Source organism: Salvia miltiorrhiza, chromosome 4 (genome assembly GCF_028751815.1).
Source record: "Salvia miltiorrhiza cultivar Shanhuang (shh) chromosome 4, IMPLAD_Smil_shh, whole genome shotgun sequence".
NCBI lineage: Eukaryota > Viridiplantae > Streptophyta > Magnoliopsida > Lamiales > Lamiaceae > Salvia > Salvia miltiorrhiza.
This window is the reverse complement of record NC_080390.1, coordinates 37526625-37540812: the sequence shown is the minus strand read 5'-3', so window position 1 is coordinate 37540812 and position 14188 is coordinate 37526625. Positions and strand designations below refer to the sequence as shown.

At 42.2% G+C, this 14188-nt stretch overlaps 2 protein-coding genes across 5 annotated transcripts; both read right to left on the bottom strand.

Annotated features, from left to right (window-relative positions):
- Nucleotides 1-4144: 4144 nt before the first annotated feature.
- On the bottom strand, nt 4145-7586 carry LOC131021460 (guanine nucleotide-binding protein subunit gamma 3-like). 4 transcript variants are annotated; one of them, XM_057950653.1, is made up of 7 exons: nt 7170-7586; nt 6958-7062; nt 6621-6871; nt 5361-5413; nt 5155-5199; nt 5024-5068; nt 4145-4614 (listed from the first exon to the last, which is right to left on the bottom strand). In XM_057950653.1, the coding sequence occupies exons 3-7, from the start codon at nt 6762-6764 to the stop codon at nt 4275-4277; spliced, it is 627 nt and encodes a 208-aa protein (XP_057806636.1). In that variant the 5' UTR covers nt 6765-6871; nt 6958-7062; nt 7170-7586; the 3' UTR covers nt 4145-4274. The 4 variants fall into 4 exon arrangements, with proteins under 4 accessions (XP_057806636.1, XP_057806635.1, XP_057806634.1 ...); XM_057950652.1 differs by having other exon boundaries at nt 6958-7131; nt 7240-7586; XM_057950651.1 differs by having other exon boundaries at nt 6958-7586.
- On the bottom strand, nt 7063-11492 carry LOC131023392 (uncharacterized). The gene is made up of 4 exons (XM_057952931.1): nt 10595-11492; nt 10188-10483; nt 9881-10036; nt 7063-7131 (listed from the first exon to the last, which is right to left on the bottom strand). Exons 1-4 carry the CDS (start codon nt 11490-11492, stop codon nt 7063-7065), a joined length of 1419 nt encoding a protein of 472 aa, XP_057808914.1.
- Between the last annotated feature and the right edge of the window lie 2696 nt (nt 11493-14188).

Genomic DNA, 14188 nt, shown 5'->3' with positions numbered 1-14188 from the left:
GCTTTTAATCGCTCAATGCCATTGAAATTTCGCAGCAAGCGTGGTGATGATGGCAGACTCCGGAGACCACAAATGAAGGATCAACGGAGATTCAGAGATGTTCTGCTTAAATGCAGAATCGAGGGATTCCCAGATCTCTCCGAGGAAGAAACTAAAATCCTCAAAGCCTCCCTGAGATCACACAAAGATATCAAGGAAGAAGAACAGGTGTCCATTGCCGACGTCAAAAGGAGGATTCAGAAGTGTTACCATGAGAATCCTTTGGCATGGTGGGACAAGAACCAGCTCGAAGCTACCTTGAAAGTTAAAACTGGAAAGGAGCATGAGTTTGTAAGATTCAGACATATCCTGATGAACACTCAAGATCAACAGGATATGAGGAGTATAATCAAGGAACACCTTGATTTGAAGCTGATCGAACCAGGGAAGTCGCCTTACAGCAGTCCTGGATTTCTGCTGAGAAATTATGGGGAGATCAAGCGAGGAAAGCCAAGATTGGTCATTAATTACAAAGGGATTAATGATATTCTTGAGTTTGATGGATATTTCATCCCAAGCAGAGAACACCTTATCAACTGCATCAGAAGTGCAAGGGTATTCTCAAAGTTCGATTGCAAGTCAGGTTTCTACCAGATTCGCATGGAGGAATGGAGTAAGAAGTTCACAACCTTCTCAACTCCACAAGGACATTATGTCTGGAATGTCATGCCAATGGGGTTAGCCAATGCGCCTCAGATATTCCAAAGAAAAATGGATAATCTCTTCAAGGATTATTCTTCGTTTATGTTTGTTTATATTGATGACATTCTTATTGCATCAAAGAACATTCATGAACATGTCAGGCATCTGGAGATCTTTGCGGATGTTTGTCAACAAGAATGACTAGTGCTATCTGAAAAGAAGGCAGTCATAGCCACCCAGAAGATGGAGTTTTTGGGAATTGAGATCGATGAATCTGGTATAATTCTACAAGACCATATTGTGGAAAAAGTCCAGAATTTTCCGGAGGATCTCAAGGAGAAGAAGCAGCTCCAAAGTTTCCTCGAAGTTGTCAATTTTGCAGGGATGTTTATCAAAAACCTTGCAGAACAAAGAAAAGTCTTCAGTCCACTACTGAAGAAAGATGTTCCATTCATATGGAAGGAGGAGCATCGGGAGGGTATGAAGAAGTTGAAAGAGATTTGCAGAAATCTCCCAAAACTTTCAATACCACAAGATGAGGATGACTTGGTCCTCTACACTGACGCGAGTGATTTCTGGTGGGCGGCAGTGCTCACAAAGATCACCCCATACGGAGAAGAACCTTGCAGATACTGTAGCGGCCTCTTTTCCGACAGTGAAACTGTGCGCTGGCACATAAACGAGAAAGAATTTTATGCAGTCAGAAAGGCATTCAAAAAATGGCCGCTTTTCTTACTTGCTAAGAAATTCGTTTTGAAAGTTGACAACACTAATGTTAAAGCTTTCTTAACAAAAAAGATAGAATCTAAACCTGAAAAGGCTAGATTGCTTAGATGGCAAGCAGAATGCCAATATTATGATTATGATATTGTCATCTTGAAATCTGATCAAAATGTTCTTGCAGATTTCTTAACAAGGGATGGAGCCAACTAAGGTTGACTCTATCATGGAGAACCAGAGGCAGCTCCTGGACAACCTGGAAATGCTACAACAAGAATGGCAAGAGTGTTTACTCCATGCCAAACAAGCGGGAAGGATACAAATGGATGATGAATCCAAAGTAACCAACCGTATACGAGAATGCATCAAGAAGATGTTAAATCTTAATGATGCAACCCACAAGCCGCTCCTGCGCGGGATGATGGCTCCCATGATCGAAGCAGGCCTTACCGTACATGCCGGATTACCTGTAGTAGGGGATTCAAATACCCCTAGCACGAGTCCTAAGGCTAAGGTGTCAAAACCGGATCCTCAAGGAAAAATTGTTGCTAAGGCTTCACAGCCCGAACCAACAAGTTAACCCTCCACCTCTGGGGTAAAAGAGGGAGAGATCAATCTTAGGCCGCTGACAGGCAAATCTAAGATTGATACTTACATTATTGAAATTTCTCCTGTTTGACAGTTGTACCAGTCCAGATGGGAAAAACTCAATACCAAAAAGGGGCTCAATCCGAACTATTGTCGGGTTGATATTGCGGGAAAATATCCTCGCATTTGGATGACCACCGGAGCTAATCCTCAGGAGGTCAAAGAGTGGTATGAATTCGGGGCATTAGCCTCAGTTTATACAACATCGCCAACATTCAGCGAAATCAAGGGTCTACCAAGGTGGATCCAAGAGACGGTCTATGATGCTTGGTCGAACAACCAGTCCCTTAACCGGGGAGATGTCCTGGAGTTATATTTTCTTAGTGCAGCTCCAGAACCAGCAGGCAAAGGGAATCATGAAGCTTTTCATTTTATTAAGCTTCGGAGACCCGACACGGGGGCCTTAAATAGAATTAAGGCACCAAATCACGAGATCTCCATCGTCACAACTTTTACGGAGGAACAAATCTCCACAAGACGTGCATGGGGACTATGGGTCTGTCTCACGGAGATGGACAAAGTAAAGTACCAATTCAAGTTCTCTCATAACTCGGGACTTGGATCTTTCTTGTTAAATTCAATGACAGGAAAAACTACAAGCTTTGCAGAGAAGGCCTTCGAAGAAAAAAGACAGACTCTCTGGCGAAACAAGGTGGCGGGGAGCAAAGAAACCCGTCATAAGTTCTGCAATATGGCTCATTTAGGCCATTGGGTAGATCATATCTGCACGGAGTGTCCGACGCAGAAGGAACCGGAGTTCGGCAAAGGCTTCTTTCCGAAGCCTAACAAAAAGAAGTTCCGCTCAGACAAGTATAAGGAGCACAAAACTCCACATGGACGAACACCTCGGGCACCAAAAAAGTAAGAGGCCCGACAAAGAAAAGGGAGTCATGTGACTCAAGACAGGAGAACCACCCACTAAAAGAGAAACGACGAAAGTGGGTGGATAATAATGCAGGACAATTACCCACTGACCAAAGTGGGTAATTCTACAGAAGCTCCACTCATCAAAAGAAGACAAAGGATGGTGGAAAAGTTGCAGGCTGGCCCCTCACAGCATTATCAGCTGAATAATGGAGTATGAGACCAGAAAAAGACCACTCACCGAAAGCAAAAAGACAAGGCTGAGTGGAGAGAAAAGTAGATGGACCTCACCAACCATTATCACAAAAGGATAAAGGAAGGTACAGCTCCATGTGAAGGCACTTACTAGTGTCGGCAATGATGGCCGACAAAAGAAGGTGGCTGTCACAATCCAAGCTAGCTGGCCACGAAGAAGGAATCCAAGCCCAACTACCGAGCAATTATAGAGGGCATCAAACCTCTATATAAACCCAAGCTCTGGAGAGAAGAGATCATCGAAAATTTCACAAATCTTTCACATACCACACTCTCTCTCTAGAAAACTATCTTTGTAATTTTTGTTTTCAAAGTTTTTTTTTTTAAATTTTTTAGTTTATTTTTATTTTATGTATACAAGAATTAGCTACCAATGAGTAGCTAAACAAGTTAGTCTCCTCCTTTAAGGAGATATTATGAAATAAATTAAATATTATATAATTCCTCTATTAACGCTTTGTTTTGCCCAAATTTCCGGTTTAGTAAAAATTATCTTTCATTTTTCAACAAAAATACTAGAAGTTGGCACTTAGTGAAGGAGGAATGTTGCAATCATCTCTTGCGAGTGCGTGGTTGGACGAAGCCTGGAGGGCAGACGGTCCGTAAAACGCAACAAGAACTGACTCCTGAAGAAGACCAGTCGACGAAAGGTATAATGTTGATTTATGATTAGATTTATTTTGAAGTGTTACGGAAGCATGTTGGGCCATGATCTTTATTTTGTTAACAAATTTAACATTGGTATTTGAAGATTTCATTTTGGGGTTATTTTGAGCATCTATGTTTGTAAAGGGGTTGATTTATAATAATTTGAGAATTGGGATGTTAAAATTGCTACAATCAAAGAGTTGATGTATTATTTGACAATTTTGTAAGTTCATGGGAAAAACCAAAATGGGTTCAAAGTTGGTGTATTTTCTTACCAATATCCCTACCATAAAATATTTGACAAGACGTGATGGCAGCCATGATTGGGTGATGTTAAGTAAATTAGAAACCTATTATCAACCCTATGTAAGTACTCCATATCAAAAGACATTTAGAGCCCTGACAAGTTAATGGGCCCCGGATAAAATGACGAAAAACAAGATTATATTCATAAAAAATTACATACAGTAGTAGCAAGGGAAGCAGCAGCAGCTTTTTTGACAACATGAACATATATTTAGGTTGGGACATTTAGGATAGCATGTACACCTTGGGCAAGAGCAAGTTGGGCATGAAGACCGCTTAGGCATGCAGCAGCAGCACCACTTCAAGCTGCATTTCCACTTCTTAAAGCATTTGCTACTACAGCAGGGGAAGCACTGGCACGCAGGTATTCTGCAGTTCCGACAAGGGTTGCCGCAAGAATTACATGTCATACAGTCGGAGCACCGCGGCATCCGAAGATCCCACGAGCAACCACAGCAGCAAATCCATGAAACGTCGAAGCAGCACGCTCCACTGTGCCAAGAAAAGCAACTTGCGTCAACAGAATTCTAATGGTATAAGGTAAAGCAACTTGGCACAAAGTGCAGCTCAGTTGATAAGACATTTCCCGTGACTGGAGGTTTGAGTCACCACAGAGAAGAAATCGAGAACCATTATTGATCCAAAGTTTTTTTTTCTTTCTAATGTCCACTCTGCATTGCATTCGTTATAGAATAGCAATGATAAATATGTGCAAAATGATTGTGTTGAGCAATATAAAAATATATTTCCTGAAGATTTAGATGAAGAAAGTATTCTTGACAGTACTGAATATAACTTTGATGAAATAAGTGGGGAAATTTATTTAGGTGTTCCATGATCATGAAGATTCAAGGAAAAAAAAAACACCTTAAACTAAAGTATGGAGTTTAGAGGTAATTACCAGAGCCATTTCCAGAAACGACATGATCTACGAGTCTTCTTAATTCTGATTTAAAAATGGAAGAGATCTAAAAGTGAGAATTTAACCATATGCAAAAGTACCAAGGAAAGAGAATCAGTTTTTCTGCTTACGTAGGTATGAGAGGATCGACATTTCCGGTTACAAAATCAGCGACCCTGCAAAAAATTAAAATTCAATTTGTTATGGCCATGCTGTAATAAGATACAAAGACTTTGCCACAGTTTGATGAACCAGAAACTATATTATCTGAAGTTTGGTTGTGTTATTATGATTAATACTCGAAAAGAGAAGTTAACGCGCGACCAAAATAACATACTCTTTACAGGATCTTGAAGCTGGTGGAATGCTCTCAAGAGATTTCAGTTCTTCCTGCTCACAACAATATTCCAACCAAATCTGTTATCGGGAATAGAATTGGACTTGTGTTCATACGAACAAAGCTAAAAAGAATCAACAACCCGAGATGAAAGAAAATGATTTGGAGCAATCGTAGAGGACTAATTAAATTGATAGGAAATTAGGATGCAAATCAATCCTTTGCATAGTGAGAAAAGTTTCATCACGTTTACTAATAAATCTGCTACAGAAGCAAAATTCCCACTTCACATATCATAATGCCAACATTCCGGCAACAAAAAGTTCCCATTACAAGATTTTATTGACATAGCTTTAGAAAAAATTTAAGCATCCAAGTATCTTAAAGTCCACATTAGACAAGTTCTCTTGCACTGCATCAAACCAAATCTCTTCAACATTCAACAACTAGTCGAAATCTATGAAGTATTTTATTTCTAACTTAGTTTCTGGATTCATTCAAGTAATGGAATAAACACAAGGAAAACTCACAAAGAATATGAACTTATTAGCCAATTTCAAGAACTTGAGACAAGCACCCTTCATTGGGAACATTAATCTTTAAGTAAGAAATACATAGTTCGAGTGAAGAAGTGGTCCAAAGCAAAAAAATTCAAAATTCAAGTTGCACAATACACAATGATCTGCATTGGGCTCCAGGTGCTAGATCGCCAGATTGGCAAAAGACACTCTACAAAATATCTAGGACTTTGTATTTTCCACAAATAAACAACAGTTGTGAGTCGTCATTATTATTATGCTATACTAATACTAATATTGGAGTCTCTTCCTACTCACCTACCCTACAAATTGGTCTAAAATAATGAGCTAAAAAGATGCCCATCATAGGCACATCCACGGCAACACAAGTAGGTAGCTTCTTCATTGAGGTGTCTTCTTTCCTAAATTTCACCTCACCATAATTTCTGAAGCTAAAAGCAATTACTTACCCCTGCATGAGTGAGCTCTGATTCTCAATCCCTAATTTCTATCCAATTTGATTGCAAATTAACAAAAGATAGTTAATTTGACTAAGAAACCTACCTTCAAAATTCTTCAAATTAAACAACTTAAAAACACTGAATTCTTAATTATATGAATTCAGAGACAAAAGCCACTCAAACTCGCAAGAAATGAGAACTGAAACAGACCAATTTGAATGATATATGCAATGAAGAAACTGTTGATAATTATTTAAACTTAATATTCCATAAAAACTCACGTCTAGAAAGCCAATCTCCCTTTCCAGCATCTGAACCCTGGCCAACTCCCTCCGCTTCCCGTACAAATCGGGGTACTGCGGCGGCGACCTCGCCTGCGGCGGCGGAAGCGACGGCACCGAACCGTTTCTCTTTAAACCAGACATTATTTATGTGACCATATAATAGAAGAAGAAGAAGAGGAGGTAAGACCGAGAGTGGCTAATGGCAGAGTGCGCAAATGTTTTACTCTAGTGCTGGAAGTTGAAAGATGCTGCAGAGAGAGAGAGTGATGTTAGGTGTGGAAATGGGGGAATCGAAAAGTTACAAGAAAGAAAACAAGACAGGTGAAATAATTACTGAGAGCTTCTGAGTAATGGGTATAATTAGAGGGGCCCCAAAAGTTCTGTCGCACAACAACTATCGTCAGAGCCATTGACAGAGGCAGCGAAGCTAGCAGCGTCACTATTGCGAAGCAACACTCCACATAAATACATGCACAAATGCCATACTAAAACACACTCCAATAAATGCCTGCATCAAACTCAATCAATGATTCATTTATTACTCACCCCCACACCTCTCTGCCGTTACCCAGCATTTCTCAATAAAATTAATCTGAATAAACGAAGTTCAATTTACCGGGGTTAGGGTGGGGTGAAAAGCGGGCAATAATGGGGATGAAAAAGACTGCTGCAAACAATGATGGCGATGCTAATAGTGAAAAGGGCTGACATACGGTGGGGGGGCGGGCTTTAGCTGAGGTAGAGGTAGAAACAAAACAAATATTACTGCGAAATTTCATACGTTAAAGTAAGAGCTCTGTCGCTTTCTCTTTTTTTTCACGCAGTGGAGCGGGTGTGTGTGTGAGAAATTGTTGCTGTATTTCGATGGTGGTGCAGAGAGGTGGCAGGGGTTGGCAGGGTAGGGCGGGGCGAAAAGCACGACGCCGTACCGCAGAGCACACGTGACTGCCTGTGTTGTGTGTGGGAGATTAACTTTTTTTTTATTTTCATTTTTTGACAGTGGCGTTAACTGTACCTTTTTTATCCTCGTTTTTACAGTATTTGGTAACAAAATCAAAAGAATTCTTAGATTTGCTTTCGTCATTTTTTGGTTTTGTTTGTGAGACAAACCAAGCTTGTTTTTGGACGACGGGAGGAATCTGTATTCCGGTTTAAACCGCAAAACAGATCCCATCTGTCATATTTAATTATTTTGCAGATTTATTTATGATTTCTGTATTAAATGTCTGCTTTTTTTTTGATAAGGAAAGTAAATATTATAGAACGAAAAGGCACCAGTAGTACCAAGAAGATTACAAAATCATCGGTGATTCCTCATTCGACATCCACCTATGAATCCCAACTCCATCATTAACAAAACCAAAAATTCTACCCCAACTCCACACTCTAGCTTTGATTTCTCCAAACAAGTTTGCACTCTCCCATATTTTGTTCTCAAATCTACTCCCATTACGCATTTTCCAAATAAGCCAAGTAGTACAACACCAAAGAGCCATCAAGAGCTTCTTATTTCTTTTCCGGCCACTCAAACTAGTAAAGAACTGAAAGTGCGAGGACACGTCATATGGCTGCGCCATGCTAACTCCGAGCCATTGAAAGATTGCTTCCCATACCTTTGAGGTCTTTGGACAGTGGATCAACAAGTGGTTCGTGGATTCCTGCCGATGAAAACAGGCGTTACATCCCACCTCGACTTCACACAACATCACATTTCTTCTCGAGAGATTGTCACACGTTGGAATTCTGTTCTTCAAAATTCTCCATGCGGTAAGCTTGACTTTGTTTGGAATAGGGATCTTCCACACCTTCGTACTCATATCAGTTTCCTCCACCGCCTCCGTAGTCTCGTTTGCTTGATCTTTAATAGCTTCATAAGCGGACTTGGTTGTAAAGCCTCTCCCGATGTCGCCACTCCATGTCCATCCGTCCTTGTTACCTGCACACAGATTAGTACCAGAAACAAGGCTAAGCAACTCCGAAACTCCTTCCATCTCTCTCTCAAATAGCTCTCTTCTCCACCTTAAATCCCAACACCATCCAGTATCAGTCCATTCCCCAACTTCACAGATTGCAGCTTCTTTATTAGCACTCAACTGAAAAAGTCTAGGAAAAGTAAACTTCAACGGCTTTTGTCCAACCCACCACTGACTCCAGAATTTAAAGGTCTTCCCATCCCCCACCTTTGGCTTCAAATTTTGAACAAACCAAAAATTGCTCGCCCCTCCCGCCGCAGAAACGATCTTCGGCCACCACCCATCTCTAAATCTACCTTTCCCCGCGTTTTCCAGACCTGTCTCTCCCCACTCAACCTCACCATAAATGGACCTAACAATTTTAGCCCAAAGCATGTCCCTTCCAGTAAGGTACCGCCACAACCATTTAACGACAAGTGCCTGATTAAACCACTCAATATTTTTAAGCCCCAATCCTCCTTCATCTTTTGAAGCACAAAGCACCTTCCATTTCACCCAAGCAATCGCACTTTTACTAGAACCCCCTCCCCACAGAAAATTACCAAGTAAAGCATTTAGGGAACTCACAATTGATTTTGGTAAACAGGTAAAAGAGAGCTGGTAAATCGGTATAGATTGAAGCACAGCCTTCACCAAGGTCACTCGGCCCGCGAGAGAGAACTTCCCATTTTTCCACGAATCGATTTTCTTTCTCACCTTCTCAACCAAGTATTTCCAATCAGCAACCTTTTTGCCCTTGCTACCCACTTTAATACCGAGGTAATTGAAAGGTAAGGAGCCTACATCACAACCCAAAACAGCCGCCATCCTCTCGATCTTATCCTCCTCGACCCCAACTCCAAAGAGACAACATTTTTTGAAATTCACAGCAAGCCCTGACAGTAGCTGGAACACTCTGAGAATCCTTTTAACTGCCACTGCATTTCTTTCATCATCCTCCATCAAGAAGACCGTGTCATCGGCGTATTGGAGGTGCGGAATTGAAATGTAATCATTTCCTACCTTTACAGGCTTAATCAGCTCCTTCTCAACAGCTCTCGTGATCAAAGAGTGGAGCCCCTCCGCTGCAATAAGAAAGAGAAATGGGGAAAGCGGATCCCCCTGCCGTAATCCTCTTTCTAAACACACCTCACCAGATGGAGATCCATTCACCAAAATATTCGTCGTCGCCGAGGAGATACAACCTCGGATCCATTTCCTCCATAATGGTTCAAAATCCATTCTTTCAAGCATTAAATCCAAGAAATCCCACTCGACGGAGTCATATGCTTTCGCGAAATCCACCTTGAAGATAATCCTCCCTTGTCTCTTCTTAGTAGCCTCCGCGATTGCTTCATTTAGAACCACGACCCCATCAAGGATGTAACGGCCGCCAATGAAGGCACTCTGATTATCCGAAATAACTGAATCCATGACCTGTTTCATCCTATTCGCCAAAACCTTCGCAATGACTTTGTAGAGGCTACAAATAAGTGAAATAGGCCTAAACTCCTCAAGTGAGCAAGCTCCTTTTTTTTTTAGGAATGAGAACGATGAATGAAGAGTTACATCCCCGAGGGATTTTGCCATTGGAGTGAAATTCAGTCATCACCTTTAAAAAATCTTTCTTGATAATCTCCCATGACGCTTTCCAGAACTTGAGGTTAAAGCCATCCGGTCCCGGGCTCTTGTCACCGTCACAGCTCCAAATGGCCTCTTTAATTTCTGATTCTGAAAAAGTTTTGATCAGCTCCGCATTATTCGCTGCAGAAACTCTCCGAGCAGTGAAATCTCCCGGTATCATAGGTAGGACGCGCGGCGTCTTCTTGAAGTGATTCTCGAAGAACGTTTTGACGTTCTCCTTAATGGTCTTTGGATCCTCGATCCAGCAGCCCCCAACATCAAGCCCTGCAATTTCATTCTTCTTTCTTCTCCCAACAATTGCTTTGTGATAAAAACTAGTATTCAGATCGCCCTCCTTGACCCATTTGACTTTCGCCTTTTGTTGGAGAAGACTACATTTTTCTTTGGATTTAAGGAAAATCTTTGCTCGTAATTCATTTCTCCTGATTGTCTCACTCTCCTCAAGACCAAAGGTGTCATCAAAAATGTCCAGCTCCTGAAGTTCATCCTTAAGATCTGTCAATCCGTGCTCAATGTTGCCATAAATCCTCAGATTCCACTCTTTCAACGCACTCTTCACCAATTTCAATTTCTCTTTGAACACAAAGCAGCTCCATCCTTCAATCTTAGCTTCATCCCAAGATTTCCTTACCAACGCGCAAAAATCTGGGTGGGAGAGCCAAGAATTGATGAACCTAAAAGGTTTGGGTCCCCAGTTCTTGGTTTTTGTAGTCAGGAAGATCGGACAATGATCCGACACTGATCTCTGAAGCCCCCTTCCGACTGTGTCCGGCCATTCCTGCATCCATTTCTCGTTGACCATAAATCTGTCTAGTTTGCTCTTACATCCTCCACCCGATTGATACCACGTAAACTTTCTCCCCTGTGTTCTGATTTCCAGCAGATTACTTTGCCGAATAAAAGCGTCAAAAGACCTTGCATCTGCTTGATTAAAGACAACACCTTTCCCCACCCTTTCTCCCGGATCACGCACTGCGTTGAAGTCGCCAAGAAAACACAGGCAAGAGTCTTTGTTTTGAAGAGCAATGAGCTGTAATGTATCCCACAAAGATTCCTTTTCGGTGGTTCCCATGGGCGCATACACATTAACAAAACAACAATGCAGGCCTCCTTGTAGCCAAATCCCATTAACAATAACAGCCCCCGTCACGTTCCATTTACTAGTTGCCACAAACTTATCCTTGCTCCAAACCGATAGTATTCCACCCGATCTGCCTTCTGACTCCCTCACAGCCCAATCAAAATTACTCCTCCCCCACCACTTATCACACATTGAGGAACAGAAAATTTCCATTTTGGTTTCCTGAACAAAACAAAAATCTAAAGCATTTTTCCTAACCAATTCTCCGATATCACTCTGTTTAATGAAACTCCCCAAGCCTCTAATGTTGTAAGATAAAATATTCATTAAAAACCTGTTTCAATATCACCCACGACCTTCGGATGTCCTGCCTTTGCTCTTTGCTCCTTCAATTGCTCGATCATGACCGCGTCTTGGTGATTGCTCGACAAACCCAACTTCTTGGCAAAGAGCCATGTTCTTGTATCTTCATCTCTCTCCGAATTCTCCCAATCCGCCTCAGTAGATCGCGAGCCACTTCCATTCTTGCCCATCTCACCCTCTGATTCAATATCAGCAATGAAATTGCCCCGAACTTGATGCTGATTTTCGGTGGCTTTTGATTTCTGAGTTTTCTTCCTCGAACCTCCTCCTCGTCTGTTCGCCGTTCCTTTCTTAGAAACAACCCCCGCAGTGAGAGAATCTGGTACCCTCGAGGGATCGCACTCCTCCCCCTCAAGTTCATTTTGAAATTCCTTCTCTTTCTCGTTTCTACTCCCTTCATTGATCTCTCTACCTCTAGTCTCTGGCTCATTTGAAGGCGGTTTATCAGTCCCTTCGGAGGAAACCCGCTGGACTTGGCTTCCTTTATCTGTGTCAGAGTAATGTGAGAACGGGCCAATAGTTTCCACAACCTTCCTCTCGAGTTCCGAGACGCCGTTTTTTTGAGTAACCGAATCGTTTCCTTCACCGTCCTCTGTTTCCGACTCGACGATGAAAGCCTTCGCCGGAGACTGTGAGATATCTTGTAAAGAACATTCTGAGTCAGCATCTTCGTCCAAAGACCACACCTCCTCCTCCGGGGAAACGAAATTATAGGGCATTTCTTCCACCCGGATTTGGAACGAAGCACCGTCGATTTTACATTTCAGTATGTTTCCGATGGAGTTAAACCCAGTAGACATCTGTATAAAAGCCACGTCCAGCCTCTCTTTCGTTCTTGTTTTTTCTTCAATTTTCAGAAGCAACCCGAACCTCGCGCTTGCCGTACTGAAGAAACGGGAATTCCAAACTTGTAGCGGGACTCCGGTCCATTTAGTCCAGACAACTCTTTGATAGTTGATATCAACAGATTTCCAAGGCCTCCACCACTGCAACCAGAAGTCTCTCCATTCGTTAAGCTTATTGAGATTTTCCTCGGTCGTCTGCTCGTTGCTGCTTTGGATTAGGACCATGTTGCCACTGTAACACCCCGCCTATTTATATTAAGTTTAGAATTTATTTTAAACTTAGATTAGGATGATTTACGCCGGAAAAAAATGAAAAATGATTTATATTTTAAATTCCAACAAAATTTATTTTCAGAAGCCTTTATAAAAATTTAGTCTTTTGAAATTTTGTGCATTTCATAAATTGAATTATATGAATATGTGATTATTCTATATGATTAGTATTTATTTGTACATGATTTAATTTAAGTCTATATTAGGCTTTAATTTTTGAATGTGTTGGGCTTTGACAAATATTATTTTGGGCCCTAGTTTTAATTAAGTCTTCCTTGTTAATAATTAAGCCCAAAAGTCATTTTTCCTAAAAAAAAAAAAACCCAACCCACCACCTCCATAGCTGCCAAGTACAGCACCCCCATTTTGACTCCTTCACCCATCTCAACCATGCGCGTACAGCACCTCCATTTTGACTCCTTCACCCATCTCAACCATGCGCCCACTCTTTTGCACGCTCCCTACCATTTTTGACTCCTTCACCCACGCTTCCTAACTTAACATGTTCATCCTACTCCCTTAGATATCCCCCTTATTCATCTAATTCCTCACCCCAGCAACGAAGTTCAAACAGAAACAAGATCACCACATAATATAGCAGAATTCATTCAATCAAGGTTTTACCTTCTAAACTCCAACTTATTCCCTCTGCATAAATGGCAATACGATGCATCCTATCTATGTATGCTGTTTTACTTCTACAACTTAACAAACCAACAAGCATGAGTAGCAGCCCCATAACTGAAGATACAAGCTTTATATATATATCTGCATATATACATACATATATGATGCATGTTTGAGATAAAAGGAGAAGAAGTTGAGTTTGAAACTTTGATTTTTATTCCTTGTTTTTAAATTGCGATGCTTGAGTCGGGCCGCTGCCTCGAGTCGAGTAGAGTCTGGGCGGCGACGGTGGCTGCAAAGAGCAGTTGCTGTCGACCGGAATTGAGCAGGATGAAGGGGTAGATGGGTGGTAGCAGCGGCCATTTCTGCGGTCTGACAGAAGGCGAGACCGGAGGCGGAGGCGCAGCCTGTAGCTGCGTCGTCGTCGGAGAGAGATGAGGGAGGCTGGGCTTGGCGGCGGTGGTGCCGCTGCTGCCCAGCCAAGGACGGACGGAGGGGAGTGACAGAGAGGAAGTTTCAGAGGGCGTTCGGCGGCGGCAGTGGGCTTCGTCTGCTGTTGTTCGCTGGTCTGTTTCGAGGGACGTCAGGCGGCGGCGGTAGACCTTGTCAGCTGCTGCGGCCGCCGATTTAGAGAGGGGGGCGGTCGGCGGCAGCTTTCCTGCTGTAGTCGCCGGACTGATTCAGCGAGAGAGAGGGAGAGTGATGTTGTGCGTGCCGGGGTGTGGAAGAGAGGGAGGAGCGGTGGCGGCTGGTTCGCTGCTTCGCCGGAGAAGCCGCGCC